Source organism: Galeopterus variegatus, unplaced genomic scaffold, assembly GCF_000696425.1.
Source record: "Galeopterus variegatus unplaced genomic scaffold, G_variegatus-3.0.2 Scaffold5166, whole genome shotgun sequence".
Taxonomy (NCBI): Eukaryota; Metazoa; Chordata; class Mammalia; order Dermoptera; family Cynocephalidae; genus Galeopterus; species Galeopterus variegatus.
The window spans coordinates 82,176-95,374 of NW_007731277.1; the positions used below are offsets into that span (position 1 = coordinate 82,176).

Below are 13,199 nucleotides of genomic sequence, written 5' to 3' on the forward strand. Positions count from 1 at the left end.
AAACTGGTGAGCAAGGCTTGGGCAGCTAGCACCAGGGTCACTCACATGTGCTAGTGGCATCATGCTGCCGTATTTCTCTAGCTTGTCTTCATAAAGCGTGGTAGTGAGAACGGGGATTAAATGAGACAATCCCAAGCTGCACTGACACTCAAATTAGCATAAAGCATCTGAAATCACATATTAGGAGCAACGTAGAGGCTATATGAGGTACACTTGGGAAGAGAAAATAAACAATAATAAAAAAAACAGTGGCTCCACACACACCTAAAAGGAGGCTTCATATAACTGTCCAATAAATAAAAGAAACCCAGAACCCCCTCCTCCAAAATCTACTAGATGGAAAGGAAAAAGACAAGTTTTGCGATCCTAGAGGTAAATAAGTATAACCAAAGGTGGAGAAGTCTTACTCTACAACAAAACCCTTTCAAAAGTAAGAATACTTACATGTGATGAAATGGAGCTTCTTCTACTGCTGCAAGCTGAATCCAAAGGTTCAAATTTTAAGATCAATTCTTCAAGTTGAGAAATTAAATCACTATAGGTTGCAAGGTCCAGCTGAGATTTCAAATGCTCCAATTTTTCTATAGTCAGCGTTTTTCTTGCCTAGTAAAAGAATAAGTAAAAACCTAATGGAACAGCTCAGTTTGTAACTAAATCTATATTCAAATGGCCAATATACTGAAAGAGATCTAACACAGAACATAAAATTTCAAAGGTGTTTTAAAAAGGCTTAGCAAGCTAGTGAAAGACTTAATAAGAATTATCTTAGCAATTAAGTGTTTAAGAGTTACCATACACACAATCAATCCCCTTAAAAATAAGTTCTGAAATTAAAATAAATTTGTGGATAAATTTGATATTTTTTTAAAATGGAAATTGTACCCTCTTTCTTATCCTCCACCCATCCCTAGATATATCTGTCATGCTTTCTTTGGGGATTTATTGCAATATCTGATAAGTCATATACAAAGAGCTAATAAAGACAAGCAACTTCGTAACCCAATCCCATAAGCTAGGATGGTTTTACCAACACATGATGCACAGGTCTAAATTAGCTCTGACTCACTCTGCTAGCAATGATAGAATTTTGGAAAAGACAGCATGTGCGAGCAGCCAGGTTCCATAGGCCTCTCCTCAGCAGGCGTTCCACACAGCGCTCCACAGATAACAGGGAAAGATGTAAGACTTTCCCATTTACGTGCAAACAGAACAGTTCATTCTTACAGACAGCTACATCCTGAATATCTACAAGAAAACACAGGATGTTAACCAAATACCCATCTTCCATTTTTGCAAGTGCTGAAATTATTCTATTAAATTCACTTCTCACATAGAGTTTGGCTTGACTGAATTTCATCTCTACTTTTATACTTGCATTTCAGTGAAGAAATCATATTTTAGACACTATTCTAAAAAGATCAAGAATAAAAGATATGGAGAAAGAACCACATCTCTGTGATCTAAAATCCTAAGTTTAAAATGGAGGGGGATGGGAGTAAGGGAGAAATTGATAAAGGGCCACAAAAAACAATTACACTATATATTGTTTAATTTACTAATTACCCTGATTTGAGCACCACATATTGCACACAAGTATATTCAACTCTGTACCCCACAGATATGTACAATCTACTATGATAAAATTAAATTTTTTTAATTAATAAATGAAGCCTTCTAAATAAATAAATAAAATGCTATTTTCTGGGCTGGCCCAGTGGCGCACTGCTGTAGTGCGCCGCTTGGGAAGCGCGGCGGCTCTCCCGCCGAGGGTTCAGATCCCACATACAGACCGGCCGCTCACTGGCTGAGTGAGGAGCGGCCCAGTGGCGCACTGCTGTAGTGCGCCGCTTGGGAAGCGCGGCGGCTCTCCCGCCGAGGGTTCAGATCCCACATACAGACCGGCCGCTCACTGGCTGAGCGAGGGGCGGGGGCAACACCGAGGGTTGCGGTCCCGTGGCCGGTCCCGGCCCGGTGCGGGCGCGACACTGAGGGTTGCAATCCGTTGCCGGTCACGAAAAAAGACAAAAAGGATAAAAAAAAAAAAATGCTATTTTCTGTGAAAAGGAATAAAAATTTTAAAATAGGGTAATCCACATTAAAGGGCAAAATACAATATTCATGAGAGCTACAAACTGATGCTCAATGAATGGATTTACACAGTATGTAAATCAATAAATAGTTCATTAGAAAATATCTATCTTGGCAGAACATCTTGAAAGGACTTAAAAAACTAGTTTTCAAGGGACATCCTTAAGGAACTTAATCCATAAGAAATAAATGTTGATCAGACCAGTAATGGTTTCTCTTTTTTGTGTTGTTTTTACAAAGTAGAAAAAGACCCCCAAAAAATCAATATAGATTCTCTACTGAGCAGCAGTGATAGAAAAGCTAGATTTCCCCCACTACTGCTTTTAACCAAAAGAATACAGAGATTGAATTTCTCTCAGTCATGTACAATGGCTGTTGTTCCCACAATGACTTTTTGAACCCCAGATTATTAAGATACAAAATGGGAGTCAAAGGAAGACTTCTAGCAGGGATAAAGATTCAGAGCAAATGGAGGGGGAAAATTAACCCATTTGTCCCTTAGCAGTAGTTATAATATTTAAGAATAAATATGGGCCGGCCCGGTGGCGCACTGGAGAGTGCGCCGCTTGGGAGCGCGGCGGCACTCCCTCCGAGGGTTCGGATCCCATGTGGAGACCGGTTCCCGCTCACTGGCTGGGCGTGGTGCGGGCACAACCGGGCGCAACACCAAGGGTTGCGATCCCGTTGCCGGTCAGTAAAAAAGACAAAAAGGAAAAAAAAAAAAAAGAATAAATAAAAATTGTATTTAAAATTACCCATGAAAAAACAAATAGCTGAATACAAATTCACAAATGCATGTTTGGGAAGTACCTTACATTGGGAAACATCTATCATCTCAATCTTTAAAAGAAATGTTATCCCATTTTATTTTTCAACTTCTTACACTGCAAGAGAATCCTCCTACAAGAACCGAACCTTTCACAAGCATAAAATTAAAAATTATATAAGGAAGAAAATATAATTACCTTTGACTTCACTCCAAAGAAGAACTTGAACGTTCTGAGGAATGAAAATATAAATTCCTCTTTCTGTCCAAGTCAGCACACAATGCTCACTGCAAAAGAAAATGGAAGAAGTCAAGAGAATTCAAGTTTGCTAGGATACAGAAGTTTATGATATAATTCCCTGAATTTGGATCCTCACATTAGCTATTAAAGTAAAATCAGACTGTACAAAGAAAACACAACAGTGATCCAGCTAATCAAGTCTTAACACCTCCTTTCTGTCTATAACCAAAAAAAAAAAAAAAAAAAAAAAAAAACACACACACACAAAATGATGCCAAATTGGAAAAATTCAGATTAATACACTAAATATCTTCTAGAAAAAGAAAGACTGGTATGTGGAAAAAGAAAAGCTGAGGGATGACTTACCTGATGTTTGGTAAAGCAATTAAACTTCCCATATTTGATATGATTTAAAACAAAGACTCAGGGCCGGCCCGTGGCTCACTTGGGAGAGTGTGGTGCTGATAACACCAAGGCCATGGGTTCAGATCCCTATATAGGGATGGCTGGTTTGCTCACTTGGGAGAGCGTGGTGCTGACAACACGAAGTCAAGGGTTAAGATCCCCTTACTGGTCATCTTTTTAAAAAAAATAAAATAAAACAAAGACTCAGGGCCGGCCCGTGGCTCACTTGGGAGAGCGTGGTGCTGACAACACGAAGTCAAGGGTTAAGATCCCCTTACTGGTCATCTTTTTAAAAAAAATAAAATAAAACAAAGACTCATCTTACCTCCTATCACTGCTCTAGGGAGCCACTTTTAGAAATGGTAATATTTTGATGTCCTTAGTCGTGCATGGGTGACACAAGGTTGAGAACTCCTGGTCAACTATGTGCCAGGAGTTTTATTAAGGGCTCTACCTATACTACCTAACTTTATAGCAGCCCATCAAGGTAGATGTGTTATCCTTATTTTATAAAAAAGAAAACTGAACATCAGAGAAATGAAATAATATACCCAAGGTCATCAGCACAAAAGCAGGAGAGTCAAAATTTATACTAAGGATGGTTTGGCTCTAAAACCTGGACATTTTTCCTCTGTACCTCATAGAATCTACTTCCTCCCTCATTTATTCTCACTAACCCACCCACCACTATCTGGAATCCTGATTATCCTACTTAACTGAACTCTCAAAAAGTTGAAAAGATTTCCTAACTGCCAAACCCACTAACCCTTCATCATTTCCCATTTTCTTGACCTCCAAGCAGAGACCAATCGTGCCGACTGCTCTTTCCTTCCTGATTCTCACCTCCCCATACTCTGGGACACGGCAGTTTCTCCATTCTCTACTTTTCTCTCCAGTCCTCTGGTATACTCTATCTCTGCTCATCTTTTTCTATACTCATTTACTCATATAAATGAGTGTACCCTATTTATTCTCTCAAGGCTACTATTTTTTACATACCACTGGTAATCTCTTCTTACCCCTTGTCAAAACATTTCCCAACTTACAATATTCTTTTTCTAGCACCTCTCAAGGATCAGGAGAAGTTTTACTCCCCTCTGAAATCTTCCCCTACAGCCCATAACAATTACTCCTCTTCCTGCACTCAACCTATTTCTCATCAACTCTGCTCATATGGCACCTAATCATGTACTAAACTGTCACAACTCTTATTTTTTACTGTTGTTAAATTTTTGTAGAAATAAACCATATCTCTCCAACAAACTATAATCTTGAGGACAGGGACCCTATTTTTTTTCTGTATGTCCCCAGGAGTACTAAAAATGGTTCTATATAGCTATAAAACTAAGGATAATATTTGACAGGAATTGGGTCCTCCTGGAAAAATAAACATTTTGTCAATATGAAAGAACAGATCGCTACCCATAAAGGAAAGTAATCTTAGTCACAAAGATGGAAGAAATGGTCAGAATTCTAGTCCAAAGTAACAAATATAGGAAAGGCTGTCTTCAAGAGCCAGATAACAAAAAAAAAGGGAGGTCAGAGGATCCCAGAGCAAAGAGACACAACATCATGATTTTGATACTGAACTTGATACTCAACTTGGAAAATTCCTTAGGAATAGCAACCTATACTAAATGGGGGAAATAAACTTAGATAAGAGCTGATACTTGTAATTTATACTTTCCTTATCTCCCGTCCCTTCACTGATAATAAAAAGACTGGGACACAAACCTAACAGCATTGTTTAAAAAGTCAAGGAAAGGAAAATGATCCCAGTGTACACAAAAGGAAACAAAGTACCTAAGGATGCCCCTTTGTGGGATTTGTGGATTTGACAGTAAATGTACCACAGGACACAAGTGTACAAATGGAGAAAAAAGTAAATAAGTAGGAACAAATAGAAGCCCACCTACTCACCTTTTTCAAAAAAAACTTTGTTGAATTGGCTATTTTTTGAGAGCCTTCTGTGTGCCTAGCACTGTGCCCATAGTAAAGGAGCTGACAATCTGATGCTGGATGAATATTCATAATATAATGAGATAGCAGCGATGATGGGGAAGTGAGTATGGTTTGACAACTGTATTTGGGAACAAGTGTCTAATCTAATCTAAATCTGTTGGAGGGGTCAGCAAAGGTTTCAAAGTGGCATTAATTATTGCTAAAGCTGAGGGGTAGGCGGAGCTAGATCATGAAAGGCTTTGTTTGCCACAGCAGGGACTGTGTAACAGCTTTAAATAGCTAAATTCAAAGGAATAACTCTACCAGGAGAACCAAGCATACTGTTGCCTAGCTATTTCAAAACCTCTCCAAACCCCACATTGTCACATCACGGTCAACAAATATTTATTGTCTATCACGTGCCAGGAACTAGGCCAAGCACTGAAAATACAATAGTAAACAAAACAGATACAAAGCCCTCGTGGAGCTTACTGTTTATGCATAAGATAGGTATAAATATTGTATGACTATGTAATTATAAACTATGATAAGTGCCATAAAGGAAGAGTGCTAAAGGAGGAAGAGTTTTTAATATGCTTTATCTAACTGTGGGCAAATAAACAGCTAGCTGCCTTTCTCTAGCAACTTCCAGAATGAATTATGGATTTACTAAAGTGTTATACTGTCTATAATTCATTTTTAAATATTTCAATGTAGGCAGCGTGACATATACATGAATTAGTTTTTATTCTTACCCTTAGAGGCAATTAGTTAACATATCAATGGTTTTTTTAAAATCACATTTAATATTATTATTATTATTATTTTTTTTATGTCCCAGCCACTTTCTTTTTTTTTTTCTTTTTTTTTTTATTTTGTCAATATACACTGTATATGATTATTATGGCCCGTCATTTTTTTTATGTCCCAGCCACTTTCTTTTTTTCTTTTTTTTTTTATTTTGTCAATATACACTGTATATGATTATTATGGCCCGTCACCGACACCTCCCTCCCTCCTCCCTCTCTCCCCTCCCCCGCAAGAATGTCCTTTCCATTTGCTTGTTGTAACAACTTCATAAAAGTATAGTTGTTATCAAATGCTTTTTCGGCGTCAATAGAGATGATCATATGGTCCTTTTGTTTGATTTTATTAAGATGTTGTATCACATTTATTGATTTGCGTATGTTGAATCAACCTTGCTTCCCTGGGATGAATCCCACTTGATCGTGGTGAATGATCTTGCATATGTGCTGTTGTATTCTGTTTGCTAATATTTTATTGAGGATTTTTGCATCTATATTCATCAAGGATATTGGCCTGTAGTTTTCTTTCTTCGTTATATCTTTACCTGGTTTTGGTATCAGGATGATGTTTGCTTCGTAGAATGTGTTTGGAAGGTTTGCTTCTGCTTCAGTCTTTTGGAATAGTTTGTAAAGAATTGGTGTCATTTCCTCTTTGAATGTTTGGTAAAATTCTGCTGTGAATCCATCTGGTCCTGGGCTTTTCTTTGTTGGGAGCTTTTTGATAACATCTTCAATCTCCTTTATTGTTATTGGCCTATTCAAGTTTTCTATATCTTCTTGGTTTAATTTTGGAAGCTTGTGTGAGTCCAGGAATTTATCCATTTCCTCCAGGTTTTCGAACTTGTTGGCGTATAGCTGTTTATTGTAGTCTCGGATGATTCGTTGTATTTCATTTGGGTCGGTTGTAATATCACCCTTTTCATTTCTAATTTTTGTTATTTGAATCTTCTCTCTTCTTTTTTTTGTTAGCCATGCAAGTGATATTATTATTTTTTTTTTTTAAAGATGACCAGTAAGAGGATCTTAACCCTTGACTTGGTGTTGTCAGCACCACGCTCTCCCAAGTAAGCTAACCAGCCATCCTTATACAGGGATCCGAACCTATGGCCCTGGTGTTATCAGCACCACACTCTCCCAAGTGAGCCACCGGCCAGCCCTCATATTTAATATTAAGTGGTTCATTAGCCTCTGAAAGAACTCAATCAAGAGTCCACACTCCAGTGGACCCTGTAACAACCTCTAAATGACATTCTCTGAAAAAAATAAATAAATAAAAACCTAGAGGGGCCGGCCCGGTGGCGCACTGCTACAGTGCGCCGCTTGGGAGTGCGGTGGCGCTCCCACCGAGGGTTCGGATCCCACATACAGACCGGTTCCCGCTCACTGGCTGAGCGAGGTGCGGGCCCAACACCGAGGGTTGCAATCCCGTTGCCGGTCCCGGTCCGGTACAGGTGCGACACTGAGGGTTGCGATCCGTTGCCGGACACGAAAAAAGACAAAAAGGAAAATAAATAAATAAATAAATGACATTCTCTGAATCTGTATCAGAGACCTTATTAATTAGCCTAAATAATTTTTTTATTGATAAAGTAAGTAGAGTTCAAGACACACAGATTGGTTAGAAATTGTACAGCTGTACCTCTACCCCTGCAGAACAAGGGATAAGAATTGGCAAGCCCAGCAGTAAAAAACCTTTAGAGTGGCACTCTGTGCTGCCACTTAATAGTGGATTCTGCACCTAATCCAACTGGAAGGCTTGCTGAATCATGACATTAGAATATAGCTAAGTCTGCCTTGAACAGATCTTTCAGGTAAGGTAATTGCGAGAGTACCTAAACGGCAGAGAGTTGAAATTTCACTAAGCTCACAAGAACAAGTTTTACAATTATTTTGGGGCTTTCTTGCTGGTAAACATATATCTGCATGGCAGATTTCAGTCTGGGACCTCATTTCATATAGCATGCCACCAGGCAGGAGAGGTTATGAGGAAGTGAGTGCCTATAGCTCTTGGTTCTAATTGTTAGAAGTTCCCTGACAATTATAAACTCTCCAATTGGTTTAGAAAAGGAAGCATATTTCTAGGATCTTTCATTCCTCTTACACATAGAACACTTCATTTAACACAGTCATTTCCTAACTTTCCAAAAATAATTTAGTGCAAAAACCACCTTAAAAAGCTAACTGCCTCTGAACCAGAAACACAGAGAAAAAGCTATGTGTTCTTTTTTTTTAAGGATCAAAGGGAGAAACTTACCTAAGATACATGAGTTTGGGGAAAGACAAAGACTGGGAGGATCCAACTGTATGATCATACTCAGGGTCCGATCTAGAAAGTAAACACATCTGTTAATGATTTAATCACAACATAAAATTATACTTTTCCCAAATAGGAAAATTTTTGCCCCCAAAACAAACTCAAAAGCCTAACTGCAACTGCCCTTATTCAATTCACTCTGATCACAGAATATATAATTGATTGAAGACTTTCTTAGTTTCTCTGATCATTTAATAAAAATTTTGCTTTACTTTAAAAGACGTAATAAAATCTTTAACACATATAGAATATCAGAGATTTGAATCCAACCCCTCCATATAAATTCCTCAAATCCCAAACAGCCATGTAAATCATTACCTTTGAGAAATCACAGGGAGAGGTGGCAATGAAAGGAGTTTCTTGAACTGATGTGTACTTATAACTTCGCCATCAAAATTCACCTCCCACATCCTGGAGCCAGGGCGAGCACAATATATCAGAGGTTGCTGGCCCCCAGAACATCTTCCAGGAAAGAAACAAGCTCCATATTCCCCATCTCTTTCCTTGTTTCCAATTTTCCAAAACTTTTCTCTAATATCCAGAAAGGAACAGAAAGCATGTTTATGCACAAAAAAGTCAAAAACAATGGCACTACAAATCAGCATGGCCATAATAACCTCATCCACAATGTCCTCTCCCTCATTCATATTAGCAATATACTAGAAAGAACAATAGAATGGAAAGGACAAAATAGGGTTCTGGTTGATCCGCCATTAGCTATTTCTGTGACAGGAGGCAAACCACTTCATGATAGTACTCAGTTTATTATCCACAGAATGAGGGGCTCAGAATTAATGTGTAGGCACCTTTCAAAGAGTGAGTGCTACCAAACCATTTCATGCATCTTTGAATCCTGACTGCTTCCCAAGTCACTTTCTAATATGTTCTTTGGACACTCTGTGGATGCTACTAATCTACCACTCCAACCCTGTCTGCAAGTCACTCTCTTACCACAAACACCCAGGAAACTCCTTACTCTTTCCTCAGAATGCCAGGTCTTTCTGAAACTGTGCCTTGGAACATTCTGTCCTCTTAGGATTACATGAGTTACAAATAGAAAGGGTTTAGCATACTGCCCAGGAACATGGAAAGTGATAACGAAGAGGATGTCTCTTCCTAAAAACTCCTGTTTCTTATTCTTCATGACTCAGCTCCATCATTCTTCCTGTGAAAAACTTCCTTGACTCCCATAAGCTGAATTACATGCTTCCTATGCTATGCTTTCATAGCACTTGCCATATTACATATGGCAATTATGTCTATTTAAACAGTAGATTATGACTTTTCAGGACAAAAGCCATCTCTTATTGCTCTTTAATTGAATTCCCAGGGAATAGCACAGTGTCTAGCCCACAAAAAAAACTCAATACATTGTAGTGCTCTATAAACTCAATTTCTTTTATTGGACAATGACCTAATATGCTCTCTAGCATGAATTTATTATATGACCCTGGATAATTCAATAAATATTCCTGTATTTATCTGCTTTATGAATAAAATATAACATCTGTTTTACTATAACAACATGGATGTAAAAGTGCTTTGAAACATATACAGAGTAATATAAGAAGTTATGGTTTTATTACTTAGATTCCTTCTTTGGGAAATAAAATATATTTCTTGCTTATTTTATATCTTTTCAGAGCCTAATACAGTGCTAAAGGTCTGGGGCAGTACAATAAATGCCTGCTGAGTGAAAACTGCAGTCAACTCATTCTCATTTGGTATATTCATTAATTTCTCTTTCTGCATTTTCAAACAAGTAATATATGACAGGCACAAAATTAAGTATTTTCATATACAGAAGCTTACTTAATCCTTAAAACTATCTCTATATTCTGCATGCAGAACTGACATTCAGTAAGGTTTAAATAGTGGGCAGAGAGCCCGAGAGGCCCAAAATCCACGAGAGCACGCACCCTGCAGTGCCAGCACGTGACCCAGCAGGTAGGCCTCGCCGCCGCGACCTGACTCCATCCCCAGCCCCACTGACTGTGCGCTGACCAGACAAGCGCCTCCCTGGAGAGGCCCAAGACCAAAGGCGACCATGCACCTGAGACACCAGTGGGGAACTGAGCAGACACTAAGGCAGCTGTGCCAAATTGGCAACTCCAGCAGCATCCTAGCCAGACAATAGTGTCAAACCAGTAGACCGTGAAATCCAATGCCACAATGACTAAACATAAAAGGAAAGATACCAGAAATATGAAAAATCAAGAAAGTACACAACCAAAGGGTAATAACTCTCAAGCTCTAGATCACATAGAGCAAGAACCCCTTGAAATGTGTGACAAGGAATTTCTAGTGATAATTCTAAGGAAACTAGATGAGAAACAAGAAAACTCAGCTAGACAACATGATGAAATGAGGGAAAGTATACAGGACCTGAAAGAAGAAATGTACAAGGAAATCAATGCCCTGAAAAAGAATATAGCAGAGCTTGCCAAGCTGAAGAATTCACTCAACGAAATAAAAAACACAACAGCGACTTTAACCAGCAGGCTTGCAGGAGCAGAAGAGAGAACTTCTGACCTTGAAGATGGGCTGTTTGAAATAACACAGGCAGACAAAAAAAAAGAAAAAAGAATTTAAAACATTGAAGAAAATCTAAGAGAGATATCAGACAACCATAAGCACTGAAATATCCAAGTCATGGGTATTCCAGAAGGGGAGGAAAAAGGAGATTGCATTGAAAACATATTCAACAAAATAGTGGCAGAAAATTTCCCAGATATAGGAAAAGACACAGATCTTCAGATTCAGGAAGTTCAAAGATCCCCAAACGTTTTCAACCCAAAGAGGTCTTCTCCAAGACATGTTATAGTCAAATTGGCAAAACTTAAAGACAAAGAGAGAATCTTAAAAGCTGCAAGAGAGAAGCATCAAATCACCTATAAGGGAGCCCCAATCAAAAAAAATACCAGACTTTTCATCACAAACCCTAAAAGCCAGAAAGTAATGGGATATATTCAAAATACTACAATACAGAGATTGCCAGCCAAGAATACTCTACCCCACAAAGCTATCCTTCCGAAATGAAGGGCAAATAGTATATTTCTGAGACAAACAAAAACTGCGGGAGTTCACTACTACACAACCACCCTTACAAGAAATTCTCAAGGGAGTACTGGGTTTGGTAGCTGAAAAATAACTACCACTGCCATAAAAACTCAAGAAAAATCAAAACCCACTAGTAAAATAAAAATGCCAACAATGAAGAGAGGGAGAAAAAGTTTATCTACAACCCAAGAAACCAACAAATACAGAAGACAAACAGTAAATGAGAAAGAAAGGAACAAAAGACACCTAAGACATCCAAACAAAAATCAATAAAATGCTAGGAGTAAATCAACACTTTTCAATAACAACTCTTAATGTAAAAGGATTAAATTCCCCAATCAAAAGACACAGACTGACTAACTGGATTAAAAAGGAGGACACGACTATATGCTGCCTTCAAGAGACCCACCTCACCCATCAAGACTCACATAGACTAAGAGTGAAAGGATGGAAAAAGATTTACCATGCAAACAGAAATGAAAAACAAGCTGGAGTAGCTATTCTTATATCTGATAAAATAGACTTTAAACTAAAAACCATAAAAAGAGATAATGAGGGCCGCTACATAATGATAAAAGGATTGATCCATCAAGAAGATGTAACAATCATAAATATACATGCACCCAATGTCAGAGCAGCCAGATTTATAAAGCAAACTCTATTAGACCTAAAGAAGGAAATAGACACTAATACCATAATAGCAGGGGACCTGAACACCCCACTATCAATATTGGACAGATCATCTAGGCAAAGAATCAGCTGAGAAACACAAGATCTAAACAACACTCTAGACCAATTAGACTTGGCAGATATCTACAGAACATTCCATCCAACAACCTCAGAATACGCACTCCTCTCATCAGCACATAGATCATTCTCCAGGATAGATCATATATTAAGTCACAAATCAAGTCTCAACAAGTTCAAGAAAATTGGAATTAGCCGATGTATTTTTTCAGACCACAATGGATAAAAATTAGAAATCAATAACAAACAAAATTCTGGAAACTATATAAACCCATGGAAATTAAACAGCATTCTACTTAATGACATATGGGTCCAAAAAGAAATCAAACAGGAAATCAAAAATTTTTTTGAAACTAATGAAAACAATGATACATCACACCAAAACCTGTGGGATACTGCAAAAGCAGTACTAAGGGGAAAATTTATCGCATTAAATGCTTACTTCAGAAGAAGGGAAAGATGGCAAGTGAACAACCTAATACTTCACCTTAAAGAACTAGAAAAACAAGAACAACCCAAACCCAAAGTTAGCAGACAGAAAGAAATCATTAAGATCAGAGCAGAACTAAATGAAATTGAAATCCAAAAACGATACAAGATATCAATGAAGCAGAAAGTTGGTTTTTTGAAAAGATAAATAAAATTGACAAACCATTAACACGGCTAACTAAAGAAGAGAGAAGACTCAAATAACAAAAATTAGAAATGAAAAAGGGGACATTAAAACTGATACATCTGGGGGCCGGCCAGGTGGCGCACTGGAGAGTGCGCCACTTGGGAGTGCAGTGGCGCTCCCGCCAAGGGTTCGGATCCCATGTGGAGGCTGGTTCC

General features: G+C 38.2%; 1 protein-coding gene across 1 annotated transcript in view; it reads right to left on the bottom strand.

Annotated features, from left to right (window-relative positions):
* Positions 1 to 13,199, bottom strand: part of LOC103604476 (Hermansky-Pudlak syndrome 5 protein) — a 36,868-nt gene that overhangs the window by 14,315 nt on the left and 9,354 nt on the right. Inside the window, exons 6-10 of the mRNA XM_008589033.1 lie at positions 8,880 to 9,092; positions 8,502 to 8,573; positions 3,054 to 3,142; positions 1,067 to 1,245; positions 445 to 603 (exon numbers count right to left, since the gene is read on the bottom strand). Coding sequence (XP_008587255.1) covers positions 445 to 603; positions 1,067 to 1,245; positions 3,054 to 3,142; positions 8,502 to 8,573; positions 8,880 to 9,092 — 712 coding nt within the window. The remainder of the gene's footprint in view (positions 1 to 444; positions 604 to 1,066; positions 1,246 to 3,053; positions 3,143 to 8,501; positions 8,574 to 8,879; positions 9,093 to 13,199) is intronic.